Source organism: Capsicum annuum, chromosome 12, assembly GCF_002878395.1.
Source record: "Capsicum annuum cultivar UCD-10X-F1 chromosome 12, UCD10Xv1.1, whole genome shotgun sequence".
Lineage (NCBI taxonomy): Eukaryota > Viridiplantae > Streptophyta > Magnoliopsida > Solanales > Solanaceae > Capsicum > Capsicum annuum.
This window is the reverse complement of record NC_061122.1, coordinates 26,355,545-26,375,616: the sequence shown is the minus strand read 5'-3', so window position 1 is coordinate 26,375,616 and position 20,072 is coordinate 26,355,545. Positions and strand designations below refer to the sequence as shown.

General features: G+C 32.7%; 1 protein-coding gene across 2 annotated transcripts; it reads left to right on the top strand.

Annotated features, from left to right (window-relative positions):
• The first annotated feature begins 13,016 nt into the window (after positions 1-13,016).
• On the top strand, positions 13,017-19,744 carry LOC107850689 (protein EIN4). Of its 2 annotated transcripts, none has more exons than XM_016695394.2 (2): positions 13,017-15,907; positions 18,872-19,744. In XM_016695394.2, exons 1-2 carry the CDS (start codon positions 14,153-14,155, stop codon positions 19,409-19,411), a joined length of 2,295 nt encoding a protein of 764 aa, XP_016550880.2. In that variant the 5' UTR covers positions 13,017-14,152; the 3' UTR covers positions 19,412-19,744. The 2 variants fall into 2 exon arrangements, with proteins under 2 accessions (XP_016550880.2, XP_016550879.2); XM_016695393.2 differs by having other exon boundaries at positions 18,863-19,744.
• The last annotated feature ends 328 nt before the right edge of the window (positions 19,745-20,072 follow it).

Below are 20,072 nucleotides of genomic sequence, written 5' to 3'. Positions count from 1 at the left end.
AGCCATTTGACGAAAATAATTTTAAATGTTGGTCACAAAATTTTTTGATTTTCTTAGAACAACTAGAAGTTGATTATATTTTGTTTAATGATGGTTCTAACATTATTACTGGTTCTAACACAGTTATGATTTTTGATGAATTTGCTAAAAAGAAGGTTAAAAATGATAACATAAATGCTAGAGGACATTTATTGAGTTATATGACGAATATTTTATTTGATTTATTTTTTATTTACAAATCTGCTAAAGAAATATGGCATAGTTTGCAAAACTCAAAACAGGGAGGACAAAATGATGTCCATATTCATCTTGCTGAGGGTGATGAAGTGATTGTGGCAGTAGTCGTCGAGACGAACCTGATATCTAACAAGACTGACTGGGTATTGGACACAGGGGCTTCAAGATATTTTTGCACCAACAAAAAATTATTCCATGATTTTGAGGAATCCACCAATGGCGAGTGTGTCTATATGGGTAACTCCACTACTGCTGAAGTTTTGGGTAAAGAAATTTTTTTACTTAAATTAACTTTTGAAAAAATATTATCCTTGAACAATGTTCTGTATGTTTCCTCGCTCCGTAGAAACTTAGTTTCTGGAGCACTTCTCAACAAAGTAGGCCTTAAACTTATTTTTTAAGCTGATAAAATAATTATCTCTCGTGGAGGAGACTTTTCTTTTGGTTTAAACCACCCAGTGTCCGGTACCTGCTTTTTAGGAGTCCGACTATATCCGAATTCGCCCCGCGTAGGGCCCCATTTGGGGGGAGAGCTTCCAATAGAGTATTTGCCCATACCCAGGGTCGAACCCTCGACCTCTGGGTAGGTTAGAGCAGCCCCTTTCCGCTGCGCCACCACTGTTGTTGGTCTCGTGGAGGAGACTTTGTTAGGAAGGAATACCTTAGTGGGGGTTTATTTGTACTGAACATTGATCAAGAGATTGTCAATAATGCAAATATTTCAAATTCTGCTTATATTGCTGAGTCTATTAATTTATGACATGGTAGATTAGGTCATGTTAATATTGCTTCTATTAAAAGACTTAGAAAAATGAGATTATTTACTGCAGTAAATATTGACGATATTTCTAAATGTCATATGTGTGTAGAAGCAAAGCATGTCAAGAAATCTTTTAAATATATTACTAGTAGAAAGACTGAATTGCTTCAACTAGTACATTCAAACTTAGCAGTTTTTAAGAATACTATTAGTAAAGGTGGAAAGAAGTATTGCATTATTTTTGTTGATGACTTTTCTAGGTACACTAAGATATACCTCCTTAAGTCTAAAGATGAGGCTGAAAGCATGTTTTTAAAATTCAAAACAGAAGTAGAAAATCAATTAGACAGAAAAATCAAAAGATTTAGATCTGATAGGGGCGGCGAATATAGTACTAAAACTCTAGAAGATTTTTGTGAGAAAAATGATATTATCCATGAGTTTAGTGCTCCCTATACTCCCTAACAAAATGGTGTAGCTGAACGAAAGAATAGAACACTTAAGAAAATTATGAATTCTATGTTTTAAGCTCGGGTCTAACTGACTATATGTGGAGGGAAAGTTGTCTTATCTGCATGTTATATTCTGAATAGAGTCTCTCATAAATAGTTAGATAGGACCTCATATGAATTGTGGAAAGAATTTGCTCCTAACTTGAAATTTTTGAAAATGTGGGGGTGTTTGGTTAAGGTTGGTCTACCTGATTTTAAACGGGTAGATGTAGGCTCTAAGACTTTTGACACTGTCTTTATTGATTATGCTCCAAACAGTGTTGCATATAGATTTATGTCATTAAATAATTATTCTATTTGTGAATATAGAGATGCAGAATTTTTTGAGCATATTTTTCCTTTGAAAAATTATGTGCCTAGTGATGTGCAAAATATTTCTTCCGTATCTATGTCTGTTAACTTTCATGTTATGCCTGTTTCTGATGTTATTGCTAATGAGCATAAAAATAAATTTAGAAGGAGTAAAAGACGTAGAATTAAGACTAGTTTTGATCCTGATTTTATCACCAGCTTCTTAACTGAGGGTTTTGATATTGATACTTTAAATGAGAAATTAGTGTTTATTTACTTAATAGAAGAAGAACTTAAAATTATGATGAATTAATGAGTTCAATAGATGCAATGTTTTAGAAAGATGCTATTAAAAGTGAATTAGATTCTATAGTCTCTAATCACACCTGGGACTTATATGATTTGCCTAAAGGTTGTAAATCTATAAGTAGCAAATGGATATTTAAGAAGAAATTGAGGCCTAATGATACAATTGATAAATACAAGGCTAGACTTGTGATTAGGGGTTTTAACCAAAAGAAAGGTGTTGATTATTTTGATACTTATTCTCCTGTGACTAAAATAACGACCATTAGGACTCTTATTGCTCTAGCCGTTATTTTTAGTTTAGTGGTACACCAAATGAATATCAAATTGTATTTGTAAATGGTGATTTAGAGAAAGAGATTTATATGACTCAACCTGAGGGTTTTGTGGTCTCAGGACAAGAGGATAAAGTATGCAATTGAGAAAGTCCATAAATGGACCTAAGCAGGCACCTAAGCAGTGGTATGAAAAGTTTAATTTCAAATTAATGAATAATGACTTTATTGTTAATTCATCTGATACCTGTGTTTATTCTAAAATGATAGGATCGAATTGTGTGATTATATGTTTATATGTGGATGACATGTTAATCTTTGGCCCTAATGTGAATATTGTAAATGAGACTAAGAAATATTTATTTTCTAAATTTGAAATAAAAGACCTTGGAGAAGCTGATGTGATTTTAGGGATAAAAATTAAAAGAATTGTTAATGGTTTTTCTTTGTGTCAGTCTCATTATATTGAAAAGATGTTGAAAAGGCTTGATTGTTTTGATATAGTTTCAGTAAGAACTCCTTATGATCCTAGCATACACTTAAAAGAAGAATAGAGATTCTAGTGTTTCTCAAACTAAATATGCTAAAATAATTGGGAGTGTAATGTTTCTCATGAACTATACTCGACTTGATATAGCTTATACTATTAGTAGATTGAGTAGATATACTCATAATTCCAGTAGTGAACACTGGAATGCTCTTCATCACTTGTTAAGGTATCCGCGAGGTACCTTAGATTGGTGTTTGTATTTTAATAATTTTTTTGTTGTTTTAGAAGGTTTTTGTGATGCAAACTGGGTGACTGACAGTGATCAAGTTAGTTCTACTAGTGGCTATGTGTTTACTTTGGGTGCAGGTGCTATTTTATGAAAGTCTTCAAAGCAGACTTGTATAGCACGTTCTACTATGGAATTTGAATTCATTGCTCTCGAGTTGATAAGGCAAGAAGCCGAGTGACTGAGAAATCTTTTGGCAAATGTGCCTTTATGGGGAAGACAAGTGTCATCAGTCTCTTTACATTGTGATTCACAGGCGACAATTGGGATTACTAAAAATAGTGTATACAATGAAAAGAGGAGACATATTCACATTAGACATGGTGCAGTTAAACAACTGTTGAAACATGGTGTTATTTTCTTGGAATATGTAAGATTCGAAAAAAATTTGGTGGATCCTATGACCAAGGGTTTGACAAGGAAAATGATCCTTGAATAGTCGAGGGGATGGGGTTAAAGCCTATGGATTGAGGTAATATGGTGGATACCCCTTTGTGGTCAAACGAAGCTATATAGGCCTTCAATAAACACTGCATATCCTATCCATATGGCATGAGGTAGTGTATTATGAGGTTAAGCTTATTTTTGCTCTTAATGATCCATAGCCCTAAGGTGGTCTATGAGATAGATTTGATGGATCTCATACGTAAGTGTAAAAGGTTGGTCACCTTTTTATGAAAGACTTGAGTTATTTTTCTAGAGCACTCATGAGACACAAGGTTTGTATGCATGACCATAAAAAGCACTTTGTAGTATCGCAGAGGTTGCTTAAAATCAAGGATATGGTATATGTTGTGGGGGTCTCAACTTATGTCCATCTAGTTCAAGAGTAACTTCACTTTTTGGATATTTGTTGTTGCCTCATATCACTACGTGTCAATTCAAATCGAAAGATATTGACACTTAAGTACGTGTTTCTTCCTTTTGCCCAACAATTTATTCTTATTCTTTATTTTTACATTAGTGGGGGATTGTGGAATTAATTCTACATTTATTCATTTAGTGTAATGCAAAGATGAATAACTTCTACGTTACAAAGGAGATGAATATATTTATTCTAAACATCCGTTTTAATAGAATTATGTAATATGTAAATGAGAAAATGATCAAAAGCTCCCCCAACCTTTATCCCAAATTCCAACTACACACTTATACTTTGCGGGGGTCCTACGACCCCCTCTGAACTATTTTAAAGTGAAATTATTACCCCTGAACTATTTAAAGTGGAATTATTATCCCTCCCCCTCGAAAACTGACAACCAGTCATTTGGGATATGGTGTGATGCACGCGCTTTCACGTCATGCCACGTTGTTGCCATGCCATTTTTTTCTTTTTTTACTCTAAAAAAGTTAATTATTTTTCATTTTGCTTTCTTCTTTCCCATTTTGCTTTTTTCTTCAACCCAATTTCATTTCCTTTCTTCTTCCCCATTTTGCTTTCTTCTTCAACCCAATTTCTTCTTCCTTATTTTTCATTTTGCTCCATTTTCTTCTTCAGCATAATTTCATATTCTTGGGTCAAAGATAGAATTCATGGGAAAAAAATGTTGGATTAATGAATTCTTGGGAAAGAGAAAATCGAAAAAATGAGTTAAAAATTATATATGGCATTGTGGGTTATGTTGGAATTATATATGGCATTGTGGAAATTCAAAGTTGTGAGCTCGCCATTAATGGCGAATCTTGAGCAAAAATAGAGAAAATTGGAGAAATGAGTTGAAAATTATTTATGACATTGTGTGTTATGTTAGAAATTATACATGGCATTGTGGAAATTCAAAGCTTTGAGCTCGCCATTAATGGCGATCTTGAGCAAAAAGAGAGGAAATGGGAGTTCTTGAATTTTTTCAAGTTTTTTGAATCGGAGTTCCTCATCTTTATCATTCAAGAATTCATTAATCGGAGAAATCTTCTTGTTTCCTTAGTTCAAGTGTTTCTTGATTTCGGTAATAAAATTTTTCAAATTATCAAAAAAACACCATTAATGAGTAATAAGTTCAAGAAAGATGAGAAAATGAAATTGGAGATGAAGAAGATGAGGAACTCCATTAATGAGTTCTTGAATTTTTATTCTTAAAAAGAGAAGAAGAAGACATGACGTGGCAATTAGAATTCATTAAGAAAAAGTAATAATTAAAATATTTATTATATTATTAAAAATAATGACGTGACAATTAGAAAAGAAAGAATTTAAAGTGAAATAGAGTCAACTGACGCGCCCATGGACGGTGTAGTCATGTCCATTGACAGGTCAGCAACTCAGGGGGTAATAAATTCGGTAAAAATAAATTTAAGAGGTAATAGGTCATCTTTATAAGGTGAGTATATAGTTGAAATTTCGACTAAAGGTTAGGAGGTAATAGACCATTTTCTCTATGTAAATTAATGGTTCTTTAATACCATTAAATATCACTCTTGCAACTCCACTTTTAAATACTATATAAAGGGTGTCTTTGGAAAAGATAAAAACACACCACAAAAAGAAAGAAAATATTTTCCTCCTTTCCTCTTCTTCTTGAGTTATTTTGGGCAATTGGTTTGAGTAACCTCCAAACTTCCAGCCACGAGTGCACGTATTTGGAAGTAGCTGTGGAACCTTGGGGAGCGACCGGCTAGAAGGATTTGCACCGGAGTCGGGCCGAAATCCCTTTCAAGGCAGTGACTTGCTACAACACAGTGTTTGTGACAACTATCTTACTATTATTAATTCAGTTCTAATATCAAGATTGTAGCATTTTTTCCAACAGTTAATATTTTTTCGTTGTTCCTCAACACCTGGTACTTGTTAGCCAATGAAAGATGACAGCTATTCCATGAAATTAGTCAACATGCACGTAAGCCTACTCTAATACCCCAGTGTAAAACACTCAATACAAATTAAGTGTTGATGCGAGGTGCTAGTTGAAATACACACTTCAACTAAATATTACGAATAAGTTTTTGTCGGTTCAAACCCTTACATGTAAAAGCACTCAAGTCAAATCGATCAAAATGGTTCACAAGGGGATTAAGGAGTATGTAATCAATAGGTGAAAATTACAATGGGCCAAAATTGACTATTGAAAATGTTGTTGTAATGCTATATATAATAAATGGTGTATGTCACTATCGAAGTTTCTATTCTTGGCTTCTTCTTTATGCCTCTATAACTTCACGTGCTCCCGTTTTTTTTTTTTTGGTTGAAACCATTCAGTATTCGGTATTCACTTTTTAGGAATTTGACTGTATCTGAATTTGTCCCGCGTCAGGCTCCATTTGGAGAGAAGAGTTCCCAACAAAATGTTTGTTCATACCCAGAGTCAAACCCTCGACCTCTAGATAAAGATAGACCAATCCCTTACCGTTGGACCACTGCTGTTGGTACGTGCTCCCCTCTTTTGTTTTTGTATACTTGCACATCAAAGATAGAAAAAAACTTTGAGATATTTTTAATTTTGGAGGGGATAGGGACAATATTGATTATTGTAAAGTAGTTCAACCAGCATGGAAACATCATTTTTTTCTAAATTTGGTATATCATCATACGTCTCTTCCCATCTTGTTCTGCAAGGCTACTACTTTGTGTCTCACCCCTCATCATATTTTGTTTATAATAACAATAATGTATTGAGTATAATTTCACAAAATAGAATCTGAAAAGTATAATATATGCAAATCTTACTTATATCTTGAAGGTAGAGAGATTGTTATTTTCGTAGCTCACGGAAAAAAAATTCAAAGCAGTACAAAAAATTAATATGAATAATAACGGATCTTTTTTTTTTTGTTTCTCAAGGTATCAGTCATGAGACTAATCCTCCGTTTCTACTGTCAGCACACTCAGCGGTAGGGAACTATCCACTGAATTTTTTCTATTCACCAAAGGTGGGGATCGAACCCTCAACTTATTGCTTAAGGGGTGAGGTGTTGAACCACTACACCAACTCTTGTGGTTGAATAATAACGAATCCTTGATATTTTATTTGTCGAATAAAATAGAAGGTTCGAGTTAAAGTATTAATAAATGTCTTTTTAATGGGTCTTACACAATGCAAATTGTGAACAGACGGTGCTTCAATGCGTTGCACTAATTGAATTACGGGGAAAGGACACTCTATGGCCTTTTTAAAAAATAATAGCTTAGGTTTGGGTATTTGGATATATGATGTCCAATCGGATAAACAAATGTCATTTTATGGCCATTTTCTAATCTTTTACAATTTAGGTCATTTTGGTCCACGTAATCTATATACGGTCCATATACAATACTGATACAATATTCAACTTGGACAATTCGGCTTTTTTAAAAATATTTCAATTTTTTTTGCTATAAATTTTTTAATTGATCAAATATTCTATTTTTTTTATTGTTTAAAAATAATAATTAAATTATATAAAAACGATAAAATTATTAAATAGAATATGTATCTATATAAGATATATGTATAAAAATTGTATAGTTCTATCAAATATGTATATGTATAAAATATATATAAAAAATATATAGAAAGTGTATGAAAATTATATAATTGTTGTATAAAACGTGTAAAAAAAATGTACAGTTATTATATAAATTGTGTATCAAAACTATATAATTTTCGTGTAGAATATTTATATATATAAGATTTGTATAGAAACTGTATAGAAGGTGTGTAGAAACGGTATAGAACAAGCCGATAAACTGAAATGACTCGAAAGTGTAATTTAAATTCCATGATCATTTTCATGAAAATAGTTTAATTTGGAGTGTCATTTCTGTCCTTTCCCCTTGAATTATACAATCAATATTAGAATAAAGTTTAAAAATAGCACATCCAAAAAATTTAGTTTAATGTTTTACTTTTTTTTTGCTCAGTTGTAATAAGTAAAATTATAAAATCCAAAAGAATATTTGGAGATGATATTTTCCAAAATCTAACATGAAATTTATGGTCAAACATTAGCGAAGTATAGGAATGGTTTGGTTGTACTGAAATAATTAGCTTCAGCGTGAAATAATGCATAAAATAATGTAATGTTGGATTGATAGTATCAAAAAAATTTAATACTTGCCTAAGTTATGTAGTGCATTTAAAATACAATGGTTAGATTATTTAATGATAATAATGGCATTTTATAATAATTGATTTATATAATGAGAATTTCCTTATTATCATTTACTACAAAACAATCTCTTCATTATTTCACATAAATATCTTCTGCATTATCATCCCCTTCCCACATATGATTAATTGCTCAACTAAATGGCATCTAGCGTTACTAATAATAGCATATAATTGCTCAAGACAGCTCAGTTTCTCAATGCATCCTCAAATGTAATTTTAACGAGACAAAATTTGAATCAATTAAACGAGTTATTTAATTGATTAAATCCCTAGATGTGTAATGAACTGGTATTTGAAAACAATCTAGTCAATTTAGGGGTCGTTTGGTAGAGTATATAAAATTCAATGTAAAATATAGTGTATTGGTAATGCTTGCATTAGTAATGTTTGTATTAGTAATGCATGTATTATTTCTTATACATTGTTTGGTTTGATGTATAAGAAATAATAATTCTTACATAATTTCTATAAAAGAAATGTTTGTTTACAAAAATACCCTTCTTTGATTTTGAACACTTTTTTGCAACAAAATTTTTTTGCCATCTCAAATATAATTAGTATTGTTAAACTAGTATATAGAGGTTTCGGATTAATTGCAAGACCTTCGTCTTTGCGCATGAAATATTATGCCAACGGATTAAAATAGTCAAAACAAAAATAAAATATATAACGTAAAATTAAGAAATAGTCTCAATTTTTTTTTAAAGACCCGCGAAGCAAAGCAAAAATATGTTACAATTATTTAAATCAATTATTCATTGTTGTAGATTAAAATGATGGGAAAAAAATTGTAAAATGTTTTGAAAAAAATCACTAGTGAAAATTAAAATAGCGGGAAAAGGAATGGTGAAATATTTTGAGAGGAAAATTGAGGGGTATTAAAGTCATTTAATAAGTTAATACATGTATTAAAGACTTTGCATTACTAATACATAGAAAATGGGTGGTATTAATAATACACACCTTAATACACAATAGAGTGTATAATTAATATTTGCATTAGTTCTACATTGACTAAAAATTGTACCAGATAAGATATTCATAATACATATTAATTAATACATGCATTATTTTTGCCAATACACCCTACCAAATAACCCCTTAATGAATTAGCAAATTCATGCATTAAAAACGCAATGTATTGAAAGTCCTATCATAACATCCGAATCTCGAGAAATAAAGATAAAGTTAATTTTGTTTTTTATAGTCGAAATAAAGATAAAGTTAATTTGTTTTTATGTTTAATTTTTTCTTGATTTATTTTATTGTTGGAAATGTATTTCTCAATCAATTTCTTTGTTGATTTAAGATGGAGTTGTGTATTAATTCTTGTAATATTAATGATAGATAAAAATAGATCGATGTATAATTTTTGAATGACTAATTTTTTAAAATAATGAAATTGACATATTAATCGAGTATTTCTTTTTTTTAATATTTGAAAAATATTTTTTGATGATTTAGGACAAATGTCTATTTCTGGAGTTACTTTCTTTTTCTCTTTTGTAATTCTTTCTATTTGATTTTTTATTGTACTTGTTCTATCAGTCAAATCTTTCATTTTGGTTTTTATCAGTGAAGAATTTGGCCAATTTTCAGATTCAATTTGACTAAATAATTCATTAATTATTTGATTACTATTTAGATAATCTTTTTCTTTTTTCGTTTCATTCGATTCAGCTATTTCTTTGAATCTAAATAATACAATTGGATTTATGTTTAAAAGTTTTTTTTTTTTTAGAAATAGAATATTTTTTATAAGCCATTTTTTGGTTTCTTTTAAAACTCTTCGAAATAATTTTGTTTTTCCTTTTAAAACTTTTTAATTTATAGTTATAAAGGCTATAAAATATTTCTTTTTAAATTTTTCATTTTTTTTTTTCGAGTTCCTTAAAACTAGCAAGTGAAGTATTTTAGTTTTTTTTAGTGAGTTTTATCACACGAAGTTAAATTAATTAAATAGTATGATTTTTTTTTTTTAAAAAAAAGGTAAAATCAAGTCATACTTGATGAGTTTAGCTCAGTAATTAGTCTCCACTGAACTATCAACAAAAAAGATACACTGTTTAGATTTAATTGAAATATTTCTTTTAATATAGTAAATAAAATTAAACTTCGTCATGTTTTAAATCTGTTGATAAACTCTTTAGCTTTGGGGCTCAGCACACTACCTTAACGGTCAAGATTGCGACGTCATTGTATACGACCTTTAGACACAATTTGGTATATAATAATATACATTAAATTTAAGCCGTTTGGATTAACCCATTATAGGGTCTACAAATCCACATTACATTGGGATGTTAATTTATTTGTACATCACAGGGGCAGGGAATGACTTCAGAAAAATAAAATACTATAGTACCTAAAAAGCAGTTAGATACATTGAAGTTTCTCCTATGCAAAAAGACCAAATTAAGGGTGTGTTTGGTATGGTGGAAATATTTTATAGAAAATAAGTTGTTGTTTTATTTATTTTCTTATGTTTAGTTGTTGAGTGAAAAAAAAAAATTTAAAAATATTTTATGGTGTTTGATTGGTGAATAGAAAATATATAGTATATTTTTTTACCTAAATTTTAACTTTATATGAGTGTGTGACCCTCTAATTAAAAATATAATATATATGTTTTAAAACATAATATTTAACTACACATTTTAATCATTGTGACATCAACAATTATATATTCATCTGACCACAACAACAACAAACTCAGTGTATTCCCACATAGTGGGGTCTGGGGAGGGTAAGATGTACGCAGTCCATACCACTACCTCCAATGAGGTAGAGAGATTGTTTCCGATAGACCCCCAGCTCACGACATGAGATACTAATTAAATACGAAATAAAACATGGGAAAATATATACATTCATCTGACCAAATTTAGAAAAAAATATAATTTTTTATTACGTATAATAAAATAAATTTATAATTACGTATTTTTTATTTTTTTATTTATTAAAAAGTGGAGTAACTTCTTAATACGATTTATGAAAGAAAAAATAAAAAAGAATAAGTTAGGTGGTACTTGATTTGACAATGCAATAACATTAAAAAAAAATTATTTGTAAGAAACGTAATAAAAAACTATAATTTATAAATTGTAATAAGAAGTTTTATAATTTATTTTTGTAAAACATAATAAATTATTACTACGTTTTACTAAAACTTTTTTATTGTACACATCCGCTATCAAACCGCTAAAAAGAAAGTATAAAACCTAATAAATTATTACATTTAGTCTATTTTGATAACTTATTAAATAAATGACTTATTTTGGTTACTTTATTCATATTTTGATTTATTATGGTTCCAAATTCCCATAAATCACATCTCAATATTTTCTAGAAAATGACTTTTCTTGGCCCCGAGGGAAGTTATTTTCTTTCAAATAGAGGAAAATAAGTTTCTTTGGAATATATTTTCCCAAAATTATATTACACCAAAACAAAGTAAAATAGAAAAATATTTTTCAGAAAACATTTTCCATCACATCAGACACACCTAAGATTAATTATATTGAAATTTCTGCTATGTGAGAGGATCAATGTTATTTTATTTCATGTGATATCTTTTGACTTGAAACATAATTTCAAAAAAGAAGAAGATAATTTTAAAAATTTATTGTTGAAATAACTCTTAAATATTTGTGTGAGTACAAATAATTTTACTAAGCACAAAAGAAATTTTTTAAAATAGAATTGTTTTCAATTATAATAAGGTGATATTTATTTTTGAGGTGGACTGAAAAAAAAGATGTTACATAAAATGAGACGAAAATAGTACTTAGCTGGCCTGCCATTGTGTGCAAAAATTGAATTAAGCGACAAACTAAACTGAAAAAAAAACGTTATCGATTTATCGATATTAGGTTATTGAGTTAATGATTTTTAAACAATTTTATCATATATTTTAATTATAACTCAATATTTTAAAATTTTAACTAACAATTAAAACAATAACTCAATAAGATCATATTAAATTTATATTTTTATTGTTAGTTCTATAATAGTGACTTTCTATTTTAAATATATACCATTTTACTTTTGCATTTTATAGCTATTGTCTTAGTGTTGTTATTTTCTTTCTAAAATCGTTAGCTTGATGGGGCTCTACCCGTTAGTACAAATTATGAACTTATATTAATTTTTTTAGGGAGGCTATTTATTGCTACTACATTCAAGTTTGCAATAGAAAATAAATTTATTTTTAATAATAATGTATTTAAATTTGCTTGTACTTGTAATTTGTGTAGCATTTTATGCATAGAAGTAGTGTATATATAAACATATGTAAATAAGAAGAGAAGATAACAAAAATTAAATGATCATTTTTCTATCAATTAAATAAATAATTGAATGTTAAAGATCAAAAGTTCACAAATCAAAAATCAATAACAAGTATATTATTAATTTTATTATTACTTTAATATATTGACAAACTAAAAACTAACAAATTAAATCAATAATATATGAAATTAAAATCAAATCAAATCAAATCAATCCTACCTGAATTCATAATCTTCTAATTAGGTAATACTCACAACCTTGCTATTATTCCAAAACTCAATTCAAAAGCAATAGTACCTAAGCAATGGGACTTTGCCAAAAGCACTTTTGAGTTGCATAGTAAAGTACTATTTTAAAGCCTAGTTGTGATTGACAGAAAGTGACATGGATTCAGAACGTCTAGGTTCTCTTCATCTAAACTATTAAGGACCCCACAAAATAATTTTAAATTAATATAAATAGGAAAAAGAAAAGAAATCTATTGGAATTTTCTTCTTTTCTTGATCCTCCTTTTTCTTTCGAACGAATTTTCCTCTGTGAAAAAGGGGGCAAATTTTTTTTTTTTTTTTGATAAAGAAAGGTGATGTCTTTCTTCTTCAACACAAGTAATAAGAGTCAAAGAATCTAATTTTAGTAATGGGAGTTTAGTCTACTCACTTAAATAGTGTTTGGACAATTTTCTTGGGTTTTCTGGTGGGGTGTTGTACTAAGTTGAGTTGACAAGTTTGTGTTTCTAGGGGTTTCCCATTTCAAGAATTGGAATTTTGTCAAGAGGGGTTGTGTCTGTTTTGTTCATTTTGACATCAAAGTTGCCTACTTTTCACCTAAAGGGCTTTTCAAGATTCATTTGTGGGTCAATATTTTTTTGGGTTTTCTTGGTTTTTTTGTGTGTCTCGTACTAAGTTTAGGTTTGCCAAGTGTGTGTTTTGGAGGTTTCCAGTTTCAAGAAGTGGAATTTCGGTATAAGGGGTTGTCTTTTTTGCTTTGTTGGTATAGTCTCGACATCAAATTTATCTACTTTTACCTTCCTGCTTTCCAATATTCATTCGTGGGTCTTCTTGAATTGAGGAAATCCATTAAGATACTTGAAAATTAGTAAGTTTTCTGTGATATCAAGAATTTCCTGTGGAGCTTAAATCTCCACAGGAAGGTGCTTGTCTTTCCAAGGTCATCTTGATTTGTTCTCTGCAAATTTTAGCTTCTCAAGATTAGAACTTTGGTGTTCTCTTACTAGTTTTTCTATTGTTTGGTTTTGGTTTTGGTTTCATTTTGCTGAGTGTACAGAAGAAAATCTAGGGAAGCCCTTACTGGGAGAAGAATAAGGTTGATGAATTTAGTTTAATTGGAAATTTGGGGACTTGGGTCAAGAGGGTATTCTAGAATCTTGAGGCATGTATATATGTTAGATCCAGACATGTGCTAGATCATTTTTATTATTATTTTATTGGGGGCTTATGTTATCTGAGAATATATAGTACTAGAGGCAGCTTAGTGCCAATGAGATCTCATTCTTGGAACTTGGCTAATTAGTCGACAGGTTGTTCTGCCTCCATCTTAGTTGAGTTGATATTTCCAGATATTGAAGTTTTGCTTAGTGGATGGACTGAAAGGAGGGATTAAGATGTTGGCAATGTCAAGGTGGTTGTTTCTGGGACTGTTGATTTCTTTGGTCATTGTATCCGTTGCAGCTAATGATAATGAATTCTTCAATTGCTGCGATGAAGATGGTTTTTGGAGTGTACATACCATTTTAGATTGCCAGAAAGTGAGTGACTTCTTTATTGCTGTTGCTTACTTTTCTATCCCTCTTGAGTTGCTTTACTTCATTAGTCGCTCGGATCTTCCTTTCAAATGGGTTCTGGTCCAGTTCATTGCCTTTATAGTGCTTTGTGGAATGACACATTTGCTCAATGCATGGACATACAATCCTCATCCTTCTTTCCAATTGATATTGTCCCTAACAGTTGCCAAAATCCTTACTGCCCTTGTATCTTGTGCGACGGCAATCACCCTTTTGACTCTGTTCCCTATGCTACTAAAGATAAAGGTTAGAGAACTGTTCTTGGCGCAGAATGTTTTGGAGCTAGGTCAAGAGGTTGGGATGATGAAGAAGCAAACAGAGGCTAGCATGCACGTCCGGATGTTGACACAAGAAATTAGAAAGTACCTTGATAAGCACACAATATTATACACTACTCTGGTTGAACTTTCGAAAACCTTGAAGTTACAAAACTGTGCTGTTTGGATGCCAAATGAAAGTAGGTCACAGATGAACTTAACACATGAATTAAGCCCCAGTTCTGCTGCAGAAAGTCATCGTTCGCTCCCAATTAATGATCCAGATGTATTGGAGATAACAAAGAACAAGGGGGTAAGGATTCTGAGGGAAAATTCAGTTCTTGCAGCTTCGAGCAGTGGAGGATCTGGTGAACCATGTTCTGTTGCTGCAATTCGGATGCCATTGCTTCGTGCTTCGGACTTCAAAGGTGGGACTCCAGAGTTGGTTGACACTCGTTATGCCATTTTAGTTTTGGTTCTTTCAAGTGCTGATGATAGAGTCTGGAGCTTTGGTGAGATGGATATAGTGGAAGTAGTTGCTGATCAGGTGGCTGTGGCTTTATCCCATGCCACTGTTCTTGAAGAGTCTCAGACGATGAGGGAGAAACTAGAAATGAGAAATCGTGTGCTTCAACAGGCTAAAGAGAATGCTATGAAGGCAAGCCAAGCAAGAACTTCATTTCAGAAGGTGATGAACAATGGAATGAGGCGGCCTATGCACTCAATTTTGGGTTTGCTCTCCATATTTCAGGATGAGAAATCTAGTGCAGACCAGAAGATTATTGTTGACACGATGGTGAAAACAAGTACGGTTCTCTCAACACTGATAAATGATGCGATGGAGATATCTGCGAAAGATGATGGAAGGTTTCCGGTAGAAATAAGGCCCTTTCAGTTGCATTTATTAGTAAGGGAGGCTTCTTGTCTTGTTAAATGCTTGTGCGTCTATAAGGGATTTGGGTTTTCTACAGATGTTCCCTCTTCTTTGCCTAATCAGGTGATGGGCGACGAAAAGAGAACATTTCAGGTTTTGTTACATATGATAGGACATTTATTAAATGTCAGCATTGGAAAGGGCTCTGTTATATTCAGAGTGGTTCTAGAGACTGGAGCTGAGGGTGGGAATGACAAAGTTTGGGGAACAAGACGACCAAGCACCACAGATGAATATGTGACTGTCAAATTTGAAATTGAGGTTAGTCTTGAAGGATCTCAGTCAGATAGCTCAATCTCCACTATTCACTTTGGTGGAAGAAGACACAACAGCAAGGAAGTAACGGAGGGGTTGAGTTTCAGCATGTGCAAAAAGCTTGTCCAGGTTGGTTATAGAATACATGATGTTGTTTTCCCAATTGCTCTTTTCATTATGTTGTCATTCAAATTGGTTTATCTGGCTAACACGTATCTATAAATGATTAGAGATCTTGATCATGTATAGAAGTAATGTTCATGGCTTGTGTGATATTCATACACGCCGGCATGTAGATTTCCGTGTAGGTATTGACTATGACTTTACTTGGAGATTTAGGGGTAATTCTGAGTTGTGTGCTATATTTGTAGGTGGTAAGGAAAAATAGTAAAGTGAGTTCATGTGGAAGTAGTCTGACTCGGAGAATACACATCAGAACCTGATTTTAGATTGTTAAAATGTGACGATTCATGAAAGTGTACCAAAAAAATTTGAAACTTCTTAAAATTGAAAATGCATAACCTAAAATGGTCAGAGTTGCATTCTATTGTATAAATATCATCCCAAGGTTTCCCTGAAATTCCGCACGATGTCAAAATATTTGAGCTGAATGTGAAGGATCTGGATCTGTACTTCTCCCTAAGGGTAGCACCCCACCCCCGCTCCCTCCAAGAACTTGAAATCGTCCCATCTGTTCTAGCCTTGGTGGACAGAGTTACCTGTGGTTGGTGGGAGTTGGCAGCTATCCTGTGGAATTAGTCGAGATGCGCGCAAATCTGGCCCGGACACCTCGGTTATCATTCTTTAACAACTACCATCTGTAAATCTTTAGGTAAAGAGCTTTTTAGGACGCAATATGCATGAATGATGTCTGTCCAATTTCCTCCAGTGTACTTATTAACTGCCAAATCTTCCATATGTTCATAATGCAGCATCAACCTCTTTGTGCTTATGTTCTAGTGGAAGCATTTCAGAGGGAGAAAGTATATGCAATTAGAACTCTCATAACTTGAGAAACTGAGGTTATTTGATATTTTTTTTAAAACTTTATTTTACTTCTGAATAAAATTGAAATAGGGAGAGATCAGCTCAGAGGGATCTGAAACTCATGAAGAGACTGACTACCAAAAATATAGCATGTAAGTCATCTTTTTAAGAATAGGACTGATTTTTTTTTAAATAACCGTGGTGTTCAAGCCGTCTTGCACGCACCTCGTGTCCACTAATTGACTGGATACATGCTACCTTCTATCAACATAGATACTGGGTAATTCTGTCCATCAGAGTTTGGACAGATGGAAAGAAATCACCTAGGGTTTTTTGCATTCATTGTACTTTGAACTTGTGACCTCATAAGTTCTCAACCCACTTCACTCACCACTAGGTCATTGTCCTTGGATACAAAAGATGCACATTTAACAGTTAAGATGTTGGTTAGCTTAGCTTTTGTTCCTCTGTGAAATTATACACAAGCATCTTCATTCAAATAATCATTGGATACGTAGTGGTCACATCTGCATGCACCAGATGTATGTGTGAGGAGGAGGATACGGAATTGGGATTGGGGGGGGGGGGGGGGATTGGATATATATGATAATGCAAGATGTATTCATAAGCATGCAGATAAAGATGTTGGCTTCAATTTATTTGAGGTCAAGGGGTGGGGTTTAGTTTTTGCTGGTTTGTGGCGGTGACCTCATATCTCTTAAACTAACTCCAAACTGAGCAGGAGAAGCTGAGGGTTTCTTCTTTTAATTGGAAAGTTCAGGATTTCTCCTCTTGAAGATAATACTGCCGGAACTTACAATAAACTCCAGCATATGTCTTGAGCATATGGTACCTGTTTTAGAACTTTAATGGGTGAGTTAGACTGCAAACTTGAAGTTGTATGTATATGTTAAATCAGCTAAATAGGAAGGTTGTAAGAAAATTCGTCGGTTGAGCTTCTGAGCACTCTCTTGTGTAAAGGCAGCTTAATAGAGAGTTTGACCAATATATGGATTTAGTAGATATTCTACAAACAAGTGTATAGGAGGCTGCTTTTGTTTTGCTGTGTTTCTGTCTCTTTTCCTGTACCATCTTGGTATCTTCAATAAAATATCTACCTGATCAAAAAAAGAAGCTTCTGAGCGCTCAATTTTTCTCTGTTTAGGTTTAATATGAGTAAATAGTAGCTTCTGACAGTGAACTGGTGCTATGCTACTTTAAGATACTCACATGATACATTACTCATGTGTTAAAGTTCTATACTTTCAGTGCCTCTGTATCATTATGTGATATATAACTTCCAATGCCTCCTTTGGCTTCTGCAGACAGCATGGCTACATATTCTTTTTTGACCTCCTTATTCTTTATATTGGAACGTTAGTGTCTGGGTTTAAGTTGTATTTTCTTTCACTGGATAAACCTTTACAAGATGTGTGTAACATAAAGGAGAGCTTCCAGTATGACTTCATGCTCTCTGTCAAGTCAAGAACTTGTAAACAAATCTGAATCAGTCGACTGTCAAGATGATTTTTATCTCAGTGTGACTAAAGATCATGTGATTTTGAAATTATAACATCCGTGTTATTCAATTGAAATTATTGTGAATGTCATTGTAGTGTTCTTTTGTTTATTAATTACCCCCTACTGTGGCTGAAACTAGTTTGAATACAGCCCCGTCATTTTCTCCTTTAGTAAGAGGTTTCATCCCTAGAGTTGATTATTTCTCTTGATTTTTGTTTTCTCGTTCTGTAAAGTTTTTAAATGCTGTTTATAACAAGATACCCAGTGAGATTCCACAAGTGGGGTCTGGGGAGGGTGAGGTGTACTCTTACCTGTACCTTTTACCTTTTTGGGATAGAGAGACTGTATCCGATAGACCCTTGGCTCAAGAAAAGCGTTTTTCAAGACTGCTGCTTCCCAATAAATGCTGCTTATGATATTAATAAATAACCCAAACAAGAAAAATATTTTGTTCTTTAGTTTCCTTACATCTTCTATTTGGAGTAGTAAATTGCTTGTGAAGGTGATAAAGTAAAGCCTGCTTACCATATTGCTTACTCTGACCTGTATTTCCTTCTTTTTTCATAAATTTTTCAGATGATGCAGGGAAATATATGGATGTCCTCAAACGCCCAGGGCCATGCGCAAGGGATGACACTCATTCTCAGATTTCAAAAGCAGTCATCTTTTAGGAAACGCATGTTTGAATACAGAAATCCTTTGGAGCAACCAATTTCCAGCACAATGTTCAGAGGCCTTCATGTACTCGTTGCTGATGATGATGATGTAAATAGACTGGTAACCAGAAAGCTGCTCGAAAAACTAGGTTGCCAAGTAACTGCTGTTTCAACCGGTTTCCAATGCCTGAGTGCTTTAGGTCCTTCACTAACAACCTTTCAAGTTGTCATCTTGGATCTTCAAATGCCAGAAATGGATGGATTTGAAGTGGCGTTGAGGGTGCGTAAGTTCCGCAGCCGTAGTTGGCCATTGATCATAGCACTGACTGCTAGTTCAGAGGAACAAGTATGTGAGAGATGCCTACAGGTGGGAATGAATGGTCTAATAAGGAAACCTGTTCTCCTACAAGGCTTAGCCGATGAACTTCAACGACTCCTTCAAAGGGGTGGTGGTGATGGCTTGTTGTGAGGTGTCGTACTAATGGTGAAAAACAAACTTCAAAAGGTTCATGGAAGAACATGAGGAGGCCTTAATATATCATATACCCATATAGAGATAGCTTTACATCTTTGTTAGCGGAAACCAGCTTCATCCTAACCATGTAGCTACCGCTAGTTTCCATTATGTAACTATATAGGTCTGCTTGCAATTCAGTTCTCTTGGCTTATGTTGAGTGAAATATGTCGAGATACTGGTATTGGTTCCATCATTTTTTCCCTAGAAACAGGAAGAATGTTACTGATTTGAAGAGAGACATTTAATACCTGCAAGCTAATACTTACTCCTTGCACATGATCTCAATTAATCCATGTGAAATTCTTATGCTTGAATTTTGCTCCTGGCACATTTTTAGTTTTGGATACAGACGTCATAAACATTGACTAATGCTTCTTTTGTAACATGATGGTTGGCCCCCGCTTATTTCGACTAGTTCATTGAGTACTTGTTACCTCCATCAAACTCGTATATTGTGTAACTTTGCCTATAAAGATCAAAACCTACAAAAAGAAATTTCACATCATTGCTCAGTAGGCCACACGCTTTGCATGCTAACTTATTGTGTATTAGATATAGATTTCCTCCCACGTGATCTTTTGTGGTCTCATTTAATCCAGTGGTGCTTGAATGT

Excerpts from the sequence above, each read along its gene's own strand:
- LOC107850689 (XM_016695393.2), top strand. The coding sequence starts at position 14,153 with ATGTTGGCAATGTCAAGGTGGTTGTTTCTGGGACTGTTGATTTCTTTG. Across the intron at positions 15,908-18,862 it reads TGTGCAAAAAGCTTGTCCAG|ATGATGCAGGGAAATATATG; the intron begins GTTGGTTATAGA and ends TAAATTTTTCAG.